At 35.8% G+C, this 15,030-nt stretch overlaps 1 protein-coding gene across 2 annotated transcripts in view; it reads left to right on the top strand.

The window, feature by feature from the left end:
• Nucleotides 1-15,030, top strand: part of RYK (receptor like tyrosine kinase) — an 86,509-nt gene that overhangs the window by 49,422 nt on the left and 22,057 nt on the right. Inside the window, exons 6-10 of one of the 2 annotated variants that reach the window (XM_072726901.1) lie at nt 1,988-2,132; nt 5,789-5,890; nt 9,725-9,858; nt 11,321-11,407; nt 14,541-14,610. In XM_072726901.1, the coding sequence (XP_072583002.1) occupies nt 1,988-2,132; nt 5,789-5,890; nt 9,725-9,858; nt 11,321-11,407; nt 14,541-14,610 (538 nt within the window). The remainder of the gene's footprint in view (nt 1-1,987; nt 2,133-5,788; nt 5,891-9,724; nt 9,859-11,320; nt 11,408-14,540; nt 14,611-15,030) is intronic. The other variant, XM_072726900.1, reaches the window with a different exon arrangement.

Genomic DNA, 15,030 nt, shown 5'->3' with positions numbered 1-15,030 from the left:
CGCCCTTTTATATCACTTTTTTGTTGATGAAATCAAGTCATTTATCCCATCAGATTTCTCATATCTGCATCTTTGTGGTATTAATGTACTTTTCTTTCTCCTAGATTCTGTACTTGATTAGATTTAGGGCCAACTCTTGGCAGGAATAGTTCATAGATGAACTGAGGGACCTCCCTTTTCTGCCCCTTCCAGGATTGAACAGCCTGTGGCATCTTTGAGGAAAGTCCGGCCTTCATTCAGTCTGTAGTAAAGTCTAGCTGCCCTGGAATCTGTTTGGTCTCTTTGATTTAATCTGTTCTGATTCACTGTTTGTTGATCAGTTTAAATTTTAGAAAGCCATCTTTCAAGTTTTTAAAAGCTAATAGCTTTTATCTTTTGTCCTTAACCTATCCTCAGAAGTCCACGTTTGTATTTCTGTCAACTTGATACCTCCATGTAGATGTATACTGGGTACTCTTAGATACAACACAACTGTTGATTCTCTTTCTTTTCCCAACCTGCCTTTTCCCCCCAGTTTTTGTAAAGGTACCATTAGCCACCTAATTCTTTAAGACAAAGTTTTGATTCCTCTTTTCCTCTTACCGAATATCATTCATTAGCAAGGTCTGTTGACTGTGCCTCCAGTCCGTTATACTCTTGCCCACATCCCTGCTGTCTCTTTTTTGGACTACTATAGTAACTTTCTAACTTGTTCCCTGCTCCTGTTCTTGCTCAATCCTCAAAGCATTCTTTACACAGCATGCAGTCAGTTTTGTTTTGTTTTTCAAGTCTCCTCATGTATATCATTCCTTTGCTTAATAACGATTTCCTGTCTTATGTAGGATAAAACCCAGATTCCTCAGGTTTTATTCAGTAGAATTATGATGTGAGTACTCATCATTAAAACTTACTTGATGCCTTGGTTACACCAGTTCTGCTTCTATTTCTCTGTCTTTGCCTGTGCTTGCTCAGATCGTATGTATCTCTATCTCTGTGCATCTAGATCTTCCTCAGTTTGTGTGTGTGTGTGTGTCTGTGTCTGTCTGCCTGCCTGCCTGCCTTTGAGTCACTTTCCTGATTGCCGAGGTTTGTTTTCTCTTTCCCTCTCTGTTTTGAATAATAGAAAGTTGAATAGTATTTCATGAGTGGGGTTTTGTTATCTTGCCCTTACCTTTAAAAATAAATAAGCAAAATAATCTGTTACTCTCATAAGAGAAAAAGACTAAAAGTTTGTTGCTTTTTAAAAATGTGTTGGTCACTCTGTTGTATATTCCTTCTGTGAGTCAGTGATTGGCAAAAAGATGTCTCACCTTTCCCCTCTAGACATCACTGTTGAAGAGATGTGAAGGATATATAGATCTGTGCTGTCAATTTTGGTAACTACTAGCCACTTATGGCTACTTAAATTAATTAAAATGAAATAAAATTAAAATTTCAGTTCCTCAGTAGTATTAGCTACATTTCAAGGTCTTAATAACCACAAGTGACCAGTGGCTACTCTATTGGACCACATACTACAGAACATTTCTGTCACTGCAGAGATTTGTTGGACAACACTGCTATACATACATCTAAGATTTGTGACTTTTGTACTCATTAATGAAAAGTTTTCTTTAAAACCCCTTTTAAAAGCTCCTTCAGGGGAGCCTGGTTAGCTCAGTTAAGTGTCTTCCTTCAGCTCAGATCAGGATCCTAGAGTTCTGGGATTGAGCCCCATGTTGGGCTCCTTGCTCAGCAGGGAGTCTGCTTCTCCCTCTCCCTCTGCCCCTCCTCCTGCTCATGCTTTCTCTCAAATAAATGAATAAAATCTTCAAAAAGAAACCCTCCAACAATATTTTAAAAATTATGAGAACTTATATCAATACCACTGGTAACTCATCAAAGAGTGGGTACATGAGATGAAAGTATTTTTTTACAGAGAGTAGGATACCCATTGTTTATATTGGGTCATACAGAAATTGATAGTATTTGTTTAAAAAGCTTAATGTGCTTTTCATTTTTATTTCAGATGATCCTGTACATGCAGCTCCGACCACTTCTACTCGTGTGTTTTATATCAGCGTGGGAGTTTGCTGTGCAGTAATATTTCTTGTAGCAATAATATTAGCTGTTTTGCACCTTCATAGTATGAAAAGAATTGAACTGGATGACAGGTATTATATCTATTTGGGGAAAGGGAAAAAAGTAAAGGGTTATTTGCATTTACATGGGGGCCCATGCACACCCATGCATATGGTGCACAGGGGAAGAAGGAAGGATAATCAGGTCTTGCCAAAAGAAAAACGATTATCTTTGGGATTACTGTCATTGTGTTTTTCTGATTTTATTTAAAATTTTTTTTGAACAGAAATTACAGTTTCTTAGTTGGTAGATCACATTTTGTTCCCATCCCCTTTAAAAAGTGATTTTATTCCAGACTCCTAGTACCTTTTTAAAATAGCCCTGTTTCTTCCTCCTCATTCATTCCTCCATCATTATCCATTCATCTGTCTGTCCATCCAGTAAACATTTATTGAGAACCTGCTGTGATTTAAACCATTGGTTCTCAACCTGGTTGCACATTATAATCATGGGTAAGCTTTTAAAACGTGGGTGCCACCTTTCAGAGATTCTGATGTATTGGTCTGGGGTGGTGTTGGGGCATCAGCATTTTTCTTAAAGTTTCGTGGATGGTTCTAATGTGTAGCCTTGGAAATATGCTGGGTTAGATATACTAAGTGCTGGGAATATAAAAAAATTAATGATATACTTTATAGCTTTAAGTATTCATCATTGACATTAACCTATAATTATAAAAGTTTATAAATTTGATGATTATGATTTGTGTAGTATGCTGTCAAAATAGAAAAGGTGCTTGCCCCAGCCTAGATGGGTCAGAGATGATAGGGAGGACTTTATAGCCAAGATAGGGTGAGAGGTATAGATGGAATGACAGGTTTACTTTCCGAGTACATAATTCTCATTTTCCTCCTCAGTGATTCCCACTTGGTTACTGAAAGATTCCAGCTTCATGATTTGGCTTTCAAAGCCCTCCATTATGTGGAGAGGTATCTCCCGTACTTGTTGAACCTTTCTTACTGTACCCCTACTTATGCTACAGTCACATGATTATGTGTTCCACACTTTTGCCCCATAATTTGTCCTTTAGGACTTTAGTCATGCTTTCCCCACAGAGGTCCCTGTATTTTCCACCAGTCCAAACATGTTCCTTCTTCAGCTTTCAATTCCCTATTGCCATTTCTTTCATGAAGTCTTTTCTAAGCCTCCCAACTGCCCATTTGTTCCTTCTCTGTTTCTCTCTCTCTCTCCTATCCCCTGCCTCTCCTTCTCCCTCTTTCCCTCTCTGTCTCTCTTTGGTACCAGTTATTGTACTTTATTCTCCTGTAATAATTTTTTGTGTACTTGTGTCTCCTACTAGACTGTAAGCCTTTTCCAGTTAGGAAGCCGAATGTCTTACTCATTGCTGAATCCCTAGGCCTACACAGTGTCATATGCACAGTGGATAGGCATATTTGTGGCATAAAAAGAAACACAAGGAGACAGGGAACTTGGTTGGATTCAGTACCTGCCCCTCTGTTTTACTTGCTTTATCTGAGCAGAGATGGAAGAGAAAGGATATAAGAATGAAAAGAGAAATACATGGGTGACATGTTTCAGAATAGGTTTTGTGTATATGGTGGTGTTGAAGTTAGCATCGGGGTTTATAGAGGAAGAAATGGCATTTAGAAGCTTCTGAGTGGGAAGTAAGGGAACAGGAACATTTAGATAGAACTTTGAGAGGATACCAGTACAGTTAAAGGAGTCACTGAGGAGCATAGCATATAGAAGTTTAGATAGACACATTTTCCTTGAATGTTTACATGTGTGCTAGGGCTGTGAAGACACATAGGCCAGAGTTGTGCAAAAACTGTCAGATTCTATGGGACATGTACCTCAGCCTGCTAAAATAATCAGTTACCACTCATGCATTGGGGATTCTGGTTCTTTCCATTTTCAGGCAAAGTTTCCTAGACATTGCCTGAATGAAAGCAACTTACAATATTGCTTGTTTTCAGAGTATAACCTAGTGGATAAGACCATCAGAGAGCCAAAATGTCTCTGAATTCTCTAATTAGTTTTATGGCTTCTTGAAAAGGTACTCAACAGCTTTGTAGGCACTTCAAGAATTCTGAGGTGGTACAAGAGTGCCATCTACTGTTCAGTTACTGGAGAGAAACAACCAGTAAACCGTTTTGAGTCTGGCCATTTATTTCACCATCAGGGTCTATTGGTTGCAAGTAATTTTTAAGGAGTAGTTTTACATTTATTATATAACTGGAGCCTCATAAAAATCCTGGGAGGTAGATTTTCTTAGTCCCATTTTATGGGTAAGTAAATTGAGGTCCTTTATTTTCCCCTTTTGCGGGGAGGTAATATTTCTCTTCCCTCCTCTGGACTTTTAACATTAATTTTTAGTCTGATCATTGAGTAGTACTTAGAACTCTGAAAACAGGTGCTCTTTAGTTCCTTATCATTTTAAGGATTGAGGATACATAATATTAGTAATAATAAAAGTAAATGATAATTTATTAATGTATGTTTGAAGCCAGTGTATTCTTCTAAATGCTTTACTTATATTATTTTTCACATATACCTTTTAGCAGCCTTGTCAGGAGGTAGAATTAGGCTCATTCTAAGCATGAGGAATTTAGGGCTACAGAAGCATTAGTTTGCCTAAGGTCATACAGCTAGTAAAAGGTGATGTTGGCAGTTTTGATTTCAAGGTTTAAGCTCTTCACTGGACTGCTGCATACCCACTACATGTGTAGCCTCACATAGATCAATTCTCAAATAGCAGCCTTTTGTCACTATGTATTTTTTAATCACTGGGTTTTGAAAATTTAGAACAGTTCTGTGAGCTGTGGTCAGATCAAAGATTTTGCCTTTTTAAGAAAGTTGGGAGCCTTGAGTTGGACTTTGGTGATCCTATAGCTAAGACAGGCATGAGAAGCCTATTCTGACAGTCTGGTATGACTTCCTGCCATCTGATTTCATTCTTCATGCTGAATTTCTATCCTTCACTTCTCCACTACTACAAAATTTAAGAGCTGAGGTAGTGAAACTCAAATATGGCCAAGTGTAACCTGGGATAAGGCTATTGCCCACTGAAGAGACAGAATTACATACTTAAGAGGTATTAATTTGTGGTAATCTTGAGTAAAGGGTTAGCAATGACTTGAGCCTACCATCTTCCAGATCTCCCATATTATCTAAAGAATGTGGTGTAATGGAATGTTTCAAGTACTAGAGAATTCTGATAAGTTCCATAAATTCTAAAAAGGTAGGATTGAGGAAGAAGGAAAATGTATGTGATTCAATTAACTAGAGCTAGATACGATAGCTCTTGAGCATGTTGGCCTATTTGATTTTGGACCATTAGTGAAAGAGGCCTGTCATTCTCCTTTTTAAAAAAGCAATCTAATTGGGATGGGTTCTTTTCCTAAGGGATGACCCATAGATCCCTAACATGTCTTTGTGCGAGGTTCAGGACTGCTGTCTGTGGTGTCTGAGGACTAATACCTGCATTTCTGAATGACTGATAAGATGAACCTGCTTGATATTGTGGAGCTAGAAGAGAAAAATAGCTCTACGTTATGGGATTAAAATTTCAACATGGAATGTTTGTGATGGACATCCATGCATTATTGTGACTGCCATCAAGATTTTAAGCTGGTTATAATGGCTGCATGCATTTTTGAAGATACAGAAAAAGGAAATTTCTCACTGAAGCTGACTTATCAGTTATTTCTCTCTTAAAACTTGTTTGCAGCATCAGTGCCAGCAGTAGTTCCCAAGGGCTGTCTCAGCCATCTACCCAGACGACTCAGTATCTGAGAGCTGACACACCCAACAATGCAACTCCTATCACCAGTAAGAGTTAATTTAATTCTAAAGATGATATAATAAAGTTGTCTGTGGTCTCTTTGCCAGCGGTACCTGTGTTGTTAGTAATTTGTGGGGCATGTGTACCATCCTGTGTAGTACATGCACAGGATTAGGCTTGATCTTCAACTTCTGCTTTCTAGAGCATTTCTAGAACATTCTAAAATTGGAGTAGTAAAAATTAATTTATGTTTAATTGCTAGAATTAATTTGGGGGAGGTTTCCATAGATTAATTACATTAAAAGGGATACTGAATCACTTCTGGAGAAATTCAGAAGGAATATTTTCAAGTAGTTAGAATATGCCATTGAGCTGTATGAAAACTGTTAGATTTTAATAAATTGTTTGATAATCTTAATAATAATAAATTGTTTGATAATCTTAAGGGGTATGGACTTTACGTCGTTGTTTAAAGATTTTATTTATTTGAGAGAAAGAGCATGAGGGGTGGGGAAGGGAGGGGCAGAAGGAATGGGAGAGGGACAAGCAGGCTCTGTGCTGATAGCAGAGCCGACTGATCTCAAGACCCTGAGATCAAAAGTCCAATGCTTAACTGAGCCAGCTAGGCACGTTGTTTTTTGATTATGATAGGAAGCTAGCTGCCATTAGAATTGAGAACATGGAATCTGATTTTCTTTTAAAGATTTTATTTATTTATTTGACACAGAGAAATGAGTCGGGACAGGGGCAAAGGGAGAGAGAGCAGCAGACTCAGACTCCCTGCTGACCAGGGAACCTGATGCAGAACTTGATCCCAGGATCGTGGATCATGACCTGAGCTGAAGGGAGATGCTTAACCTTTTTTTGTTGTTTTCGAACAGGATTTTGGTGAAAGTTTTTATATTGTAACATGTTGATGTTGGGGAAAATAATCATTCTTAGTAAACAAGTTAGACATAATGAAGAATCAGTCTTCACACAAATAAAACACAACATAATCATCAGGATAAACAGTGGACCACAAATCAGGGCTCAATTCAGTAGTGTTATTGATTAATTAGGTTCTTACAGGCAGTTATCTTCCTTGGGCTGGCATTTACTTTTAGGTAAACTAAGATTATCTGCCCTTCATCCAGTGCCCTCTTGTGGTCTTTCAGTACTGTTTCCCATTAAAAAGAACTAGGATTCTTTAGGGAAATGGACGATTTCAGGACTAAGTTAGGAATGGACAAGATAAACCTGGGCCACGTAGAGATGGATCATTTGAGCATCAAAAAGAATGACTGTAGTGGATTGAAACATTGAATATGTAAAAATCTGTAAGTTTGTAATGATAAAAGTTGATCATTATGAGAGGTAACTAAGGCACCAATAATACCTCATTCTGATGACTGGCTATATGAACTGTATTTCATATATCAGCAGTTTCAGTGTAACCGTGTAGTGCTGGTTGATGAGGGAAAATGCTTGCTTACAGAAGAATCCTACCTAGTAAATGTGAAAGGAGCGAAAGGATAGAATTAGAAAGTCAGGGACGCCTGGGGAGCTCAGTCAGTTAAGCCATCTGCCTTTGGCTCATATCATGATCCCAGGGTCCTGAGATTGAGCCCCACATTGGGCTCTTGTGCTCAATGGAAAGCTTATTTCTCTCTCTCCTGTTCCCCTTGCTTATGCTTTCTTTCTCTGTCAAATAAATAAAATCATTTTTTTTTTTAAAGAAAATCATATTTGCAACTTCCGTTAAAATATTTGATTCAGGAAAAGATCATCAGTGTTTAAAATCCTGTGAACAAAGAGAAATGGGATCATGAGATCCCATTTCTCATGAGAGATCAGATTGTCACAGCCTGATTCCGCTAATGAAACTTTGCATCACTAACAGTAGGACAACTAGATATTTTGTACTCCGACATGTTATATACCACCCATGGAGTACTTTGTCTCCCCTCCCCACTCCAGGAGTTAACCTGGACCTAATCACGGCTGTGGAACTGACTGGCAGTTTGCAAGAAATTACAGGGATATTTATTTGAGAGAGAGGGAGAGCATGAGCAGAGGTGGGGTGGAGAAGCAGACTCCCCATTGAGCAGGGAGCCACATGCCCAGGATCCTGAGATCATGACTTCAGCTGAAGGCAGCCACTTAACCAACTGAGCCATCCAGACATCCCACGAAATACAAGGATAGAGGAACAAGTTAAATGATACTGGAAGAAGCAGATGTTAGACATTCCCCAGGATAACTGAGCTGGTTTTTTTAAATAAGAGTGGCAAGAAAAAGAAAAGGAGGAAGAGGGAATGCTTAAGATTAAAAAATTTAAAAGAAATCATAATAGTAGTTAGCATCACTGCCAAAGAAAGAAAGAATTATATGTTCTTCAGAAGATACGATGATAGTTATGAAAATAGTTTGGATTATTCAGAAGAAACACATCATTGCTTTTAGTGTGCAGATGTCAAGCTTTGCTTATTAGAGTCAATTTTTGATTGTTACTATAACCTTGAAGAAGTAGATTTGATTATTCTATGCTAAAAGCAAAATACTTTTCAAGACTCAGTTGAAATTATTTATTAAAATATTTTTAGTTACTATCGATAAGAAATATGCTTATTTCTTATGGACATTATCTTGAGATAGATCGTTCATTTATTTTATATGGCAAAAACAAACATTTTAAAAAAATAAAATGGAAATCCATTTGTGTACAAATAAAAAATGACAAAGAAAGGAGTAAAAAACTGTTTGAAGACATAATGACCAAGAATTTTCCAAAATAACAAAAGACAGCAGACCACAGATCCAAGAAACTCCAAGAATTCCAGGTAGGATTAAACATAAACAAATACAGACACACACCTGTAAGTATCCTGTTCAGACTGCTGATCGGTGGAATCAGGTGTTGTCAGCCTAATCTGTTGGTCACAAAGCTCCCAGGCCTATCATCTAGATTTTGTAGCAGCCTGTTGGTGACCATCATCTAGGTCTGCTAACTCTTTAGGGAGTTTTCTTCCCTTATGTTTACCAAAGTGCATAAATCTTAGAGGTACCATTCAATTTCTACTTGCTGATACTGAATCCTTTTATTCTAACATTTTTTTCTTGGAATGAAAAGTTTAAGTTATGGTTAGATTCTTTTGTTTTTGTTGTCATCATGGCAAGAATGAGAAATATGGGAGCTGAAAAACCAATGTATCTCACAGTGATACGACTAGGCTGTATAAATATGAGATTGATTAAGTTGATCAGGTGTTTTGTTAGAAAAGGTAGTTTTAGGAGCATCTTTTCATTTGAAAAGTGTTTCCTAGTAGACTATACTAGAAACTCTTTGGAAGAAAACAGTCCATAAAAGGGATTGAGTTAAGTCCTGTGAGTCAGTGCTTATTTCTTTTCTTTTTTTTTTTTTTTAAAGATTTATTTATTTATTCATGATAGACACAGAGAGAGAGAGACAGAGAGAGACAGAGAGAGACAGAGACAGGCAGATGGAGAAGCAGGCTCCATGCTGGGAACCTGATGCGGGATTCAATCCCGGGACTCCAGGATTGCACCCTGGGCCAAAGGCAGGCGCTAAACCGCTGAGCCAACCAGGGATCCCCAATCAATGCTTATTTCATTTGGCTGAAAGGCAGCTGAAGTGGTGGTCATGGTAATATTCATTGTTTCATAGTGTTTCTTCTTTTAATTACTCATTTTAAGGTTTTGGGGTAGGTGAAAGTGTTTCTTTAAAATTTAGTGTGGCCGTTTTAAGTTCATGTGCATGCCTTCTTTTTATGATTCTTACATTTATTTATTCCTGTGACTTGAGTCCTGAGGTTTTGACTGAATTAGTTGACCCTGATGGCATAATAAAGGTATTTATATTTCTTGGTTTGGCTTTGTTGGCTCCTCAGGTTATCCTACCTTGCGGATAGAGAAGAACGACCTGAGAAGTGTCACTCTTTTGGAGGCCAAAGCTAAGGTGAAGGATATAGCAATATCCAGGGAGAGGATAACTTTAAAAGATGTACTCCAAGAAGGTATTTATTATCTCCAAATCAGTTTCTCAAGGAAAATTTAGACTATAAATTTTTTTTTATTTCAAATTTTAAGAATTTTATCTCTTTGTGTCTAAGGATCGATAGAAGTACACAATTTATTTCCTTTATAAAACTGATTTTCATTTTCTCTTTCTTTTGATCTTTAAGTTGCCTTAATATAGCTTTGGCATAATTCTTAATTTTCAAGTATATTAAAGCATTAGCCTTTATTATCTTTAAATATATATTTGTTCTTGTTTAAAGATATCACTACCTAGCAAACCGTTTGCTGTGACAGATAGTATGGGGGCTCTAGCAGACAGAGCAAACATGGGTTTTGTTGTTACACCCAACTTCCAATCCTAGTCTCACAATTTATCATCTATGTGACCTTGGAGAAATCATTTAATGTTTTCCATGTCCAATTTCCTCTTCTCTAAATTTGGACTATGATGTCTGTTCTTGAACTGGTTGTGAAGATTAGATGAAATGATATACATTAAGTGAACTAACACACAGATGTTTGATAGATGTTATTACCCTCCTCTTCCCCAGTTGCTGGTCCTTGTTTTCTTTCTTGAGTTTTAGGTTATTAATTGAAGAGATGCTGACAGAAGAGCATAGAGATTAATGATAAAGTACCTCATTGAGCCCCTCAAATTGTTAAATAGAGAATTACCTTTTTCTTTCCCCCTTCCACAAGCCAGTTTGGAATGTTTTGAATGCATATGAGTCACTCTGAATTCACCTCTTAGTTGAGATGCTTATAGGTCAATCACAGCAAAGAGAGAGGCTTGAACTACCACCCTCAGTGACAAATAGTAATTAAAGGAAGCACATTTTTTGGACTGTTTTTGAATATATGAGGGGAGTCCATTTTTCTCTGTTATTATTCTGAAGCTAAGCCTAGAAATTCATAAATGCTTCTATGGATACCCCATTACTGAGTTCCAGTGTTCCTGGCTATATCATTAGTTTATTTAGAATAATTCAGAAAGAATTTTCATATATTTAGTTTAAATATGGCATTTTAAAAGCACATTAAAGTATTTCTTAGTTACAAATAATTTTTCTTTTAAAAATTTATTTTATTTTTAAGTTTTTATTTATTTGGCAGAGGGGAAGCATAAATGGGGTGGGGGCAGAGGGAGAGGGGCAGAGAGCTGAGCAGAGAGCCCAATGCAGGGGATGCTGGGTGGGTGAGGGATGGCTCAATCCCAGGACCCTGGGATCATGACCTGAGCTAAAGGTCGACGTTTAACTGACTGAACCACCCAGGTGCCACAGTTACTAAGTATTAATAATAGTCATTTAAAAAACAAAGATTGGTTAGAGTAAGGTTGTAAGGACATCACGTATGCCCTTGTTATGTTTAAGTTACATTGTGCCAGGTAATTTTGTACTTAAAATTTTAGGAAGATTGTCATACAATGGTCTCATTAATTATTATTTTTCCTTTTAGGTACTTTTGGACGTATTTTCCATGGGATTTTAGTAGATGAAAAGGATCCAAATAAAGAAAAACAAGCATTTGTAAAAACAGTTAAAGGTAGGATTTTTTTCCATTTTAGAATGCTTTCCTAAGGTGAATCATGCCAGTGAAATTCTGTCTCAAATTCTCAGTCTTTGCCAGACCTTTAAGTTAGTCTATGTTAATTTAACTCAATAAGAGGAAATTTGAGTTGTTTTTGTAAGGTATAGAAAATAGAAGTCTAATAATTTAAGATGTTAAAACACTTGCTAGGTATTGCCTAGGCTTGTAGTTTAATTACATCCATTTGACCTCATTGTTGCTGTATTTAATATTGTATTTTTTCCTAGGTAAAATTCTTTGTTTTTTCCCTCTTAAAAACATTGTTACTAGTTTTTCCTCCTTTCCTCTTTCCCTCTTTCCCTCTTTCCCTCCTTCCCACTCCCAATATTGCAGTCTAATGAAGGATTTTAAAAAATAAAAATAAGGTACTATGAGTCTGAAAGTTAGAAGGTGAATAGCCTTGCTTACCTATCTCCCACTCCCCCTGCCTTTTTTCTGCTATTATATATAATGCTGCAGAAAATACCCATGTGTGTATATCTACTTCTTGGCTTAGTTTTGTAGGTATGACTAAGTTGGCATTGCTGCCCCAATTGTATTTACATTTAAGATTTTGATAGATATTGTTCAGTTGTTTGCTAAAGGGTAGCACTAGTTTATGTTATCATGAACAGAATACCTATTTTCACATAATATTCTTTTGGAGAAATATGTTTAATTTTTTACTTTATAATTGATATTTACTTATAAAAGCTTAAATCTTAGTTAAATCTGTTTATTCATTTTAAGAGAAAGAAAAATGTGGTAATTTATAGGGTGTTTAATGTCTGACAGTGTATGATATAGACTGAGATGATAAGATGTTAATTTTGGAAAAACATTTAGCATTTTGATGCAGAAATTGAGAGAAAAATTAAATTCAGTTTAACATGTAGGAGGTGACAATTTTATGAACTTTTTAAAGTTAATTTATAAGAACTTAGGTTTCTAAATCTTCTTAAATGAATTCATGGAAAGTATGAAGGATTTATGTTTATGGTTTCTAAAAAGTTGTACTAACCTAACAAAAAAATGTGGAAGTTGATTTCTTTTAATTTAGCAAATTGGTTCTTTAAGGATGCTGCAAATACATACACAGATACACACTCAACTTTTATGTTTTCTAAACAAATGGTTTAACCTACTATACTGTTCAGTATGTATTTTATTTACCTACCTCTTCTAGCCTGAAAGCACTTTTAAAGAGTAATATTTAAGTTAGGTCCACTAGGTTTTCTGACTAGTTTTGAAGGATATTTTACATATTAGTCTTTGAAAATGTAAAATTTGAACCCTTAGTTTAATAACTGTTGACTTTTGTTACATTTTCCCCCATTTTTAAGGAAATATTTCTCTGTAATTTTAATATTTCTTCTGGGGTTTATACATAATCTATGGACAGTTTATAACTCAGCTGTTACTAATTTGTTCTGAATGAATCTTAAATTAGCAGAAGAGCTTTCTGTACAGAATTGGATTGATTTAAGGTTGGAAGGGGGGAAAAGGGGAAATAATAGTGATAAGAAAACACAATGCGGATACTGGAACTGTTTCACAAGATAAGATTTCCCCCTCCGGATACACTTGAAATTGTAGTCCCTTGGTTGTTTCTGTGCCTTACCACTGTAATTATAATGTTCTTTCTGAGCTAGCCGGAAACAAGAGAAAGCACAGTGAGTCCTTAGCCAGGATATGGTTACGGTTTGCATGAGAAATAAAGAGGAAGTGCACTAACTGCAGTCCTTGCCTCAACTCCATACAATTGAGTATCTATGAGATTTATTCTTTTGGAATTTTTTTTTTTTTTTGAAGCTATGTAGAGCTGACCAAGGTCTTTCACAAATCCATATACTTAATTACATGCCACACAGAAGTGCAGCTTAAAATGCAAGAAGTACGTGTTTAGAAGATTATTGCCCTTTGCTTTTTAGACATAAGCAAGAAATTGCAGTTTGACTTCTTAAAAAATTCATAAATTTGCAGACTTAATGGACATTCCAGTAGAAATGTACAGAGATTGAAATTAGGAATCTGAACTTCACCCATTGAATATTGTGAAATTGAATTCCATAAAATTAATTAATTTGAGACTATTGGTGTTAAAGCCTTGTTTTATAGCTGTTGATATATTGCAGTTTAGAAATAAGTATTTTTTCTTTTTTTCTTATAATTTTTGGAATGTAAACATTTTATAGTATATTTTTCAAATTTATACATCTTAAAACTTTCAATATTTAAAATTAAGGCTTGGACTAGACTAGGAAAGCAATCCAGAAAAATGATTTTTTTCTTACTAAATGGATACAATTATTTTTTTCTCCAATCCATAGTATTCTTAGATCATCATCCAGTTCAAGTGTCCTCTGCTTAATAGAATATGCTCTTTAAAGTTAAGAATTTGAAAAAAATTATACATAAAATGACATGTCCTAAAAAATTAACTTTTACTTTGGTCTTGGTACCAGTTGGCAAGAAAGTAAACAATTACTAACTAGGTGTGGACTTCCAACTATTACTAGCTTGCAATCTGTAAAAGACCCTCCAGTTCTCAAATCGCCTTGGCCATAATTTAATTAAAATTTATTTAGATTACAGAAGGAGAAATAAGGACACATTCTGCCATTCCTAGATGATTCTAATTTTTGAGCAGTTTTTAGACAACTAGAGTTTATTCTAGTAGACATTGGTGTGAAGCACCTTTTCCAAAAAAGTACAAAGTGTTTCAAGTTCTTGGCTCTTTGTCCACTCTTTTTACATTCCTTCAAAGGTTTTAAACTAAGTGAAGTTGTCTAGAAAGGTGGACCTGCTAGCAAGCATGGAAGAGAGTGATTCCAGTTAGTTTTAGAATTAAATGAAATTTGTGATTTTTTAGCTTCAACAGCTCTACTTTTAAGGAGTGAATGTGACACAGACTCATAGTGCCTGACTTCAGTGTCCTGGATTTTACTCTTGGTTCAGTATTTTACTAGGTAGGCCTGGGATGCGGATCTTGGATCTGCCAATCCTCGTATCTTTTTCTCCGTCTTGTAGCATTGATCAGAACCTTTATAAAATATTATTTCTACTGTTTTTACTGTTGACATACAAATTAGTCTTTTTCTTTGTATAGATCAAGCTTCTGAAATTCAGGTGACAATGATGCTCACAGAAAGTTGTAAGCTACGAGGTCTTCATCACAGGTGAGAGAAGAAACCTACCCAGCATTAAAGTGTTAAGCATGGTAACATTGTTTGCTACATTTTTATAATAAGAATGTTGTGATATGTTCTGAGTTGAAAGCTTTTTGGAATAGCTTATTTTTTTAGAATATTAAAGTGAAATGCATGCTCAGTGCACAAAATTTAAAAATGAAGTATAAAGAAGAAAATAAAGCAGAGTATGTAAGTCCACATCTGGATAAACAGCTAAGCTTTCAAGAGAATTTTTACATATATTGTGTACATATTTTCCTTTAAAAAATAGAATAGTAAGATACATATATGTATATACTAAAAAATATCTGCTATGAGATTTTTTTTTTTAACATAGAGTACCAAAGACAAGCATAATTAACACCAGTAATCCCATTTCCTAAATTCAGTGATAGTTTTAACATTTTG

Source organism: Vulpes vulpes, chromosome 11 (assembly GCF_048418805.1).
Source record: "Vulpes vulpes isolate BD-2025 chromosome 11, VulVul3, whole genome shotgun sequence".
NCBI lineage: Eukaryota > Metazoa > Chordata > Mammalia > Carnivora > Canidae > Vulpes > Vulpes vulpes.
Note: the sequence above shows the minus strand (reverse complement) of the source record. Positions and strands in the feature narration are given on the sequence as shown.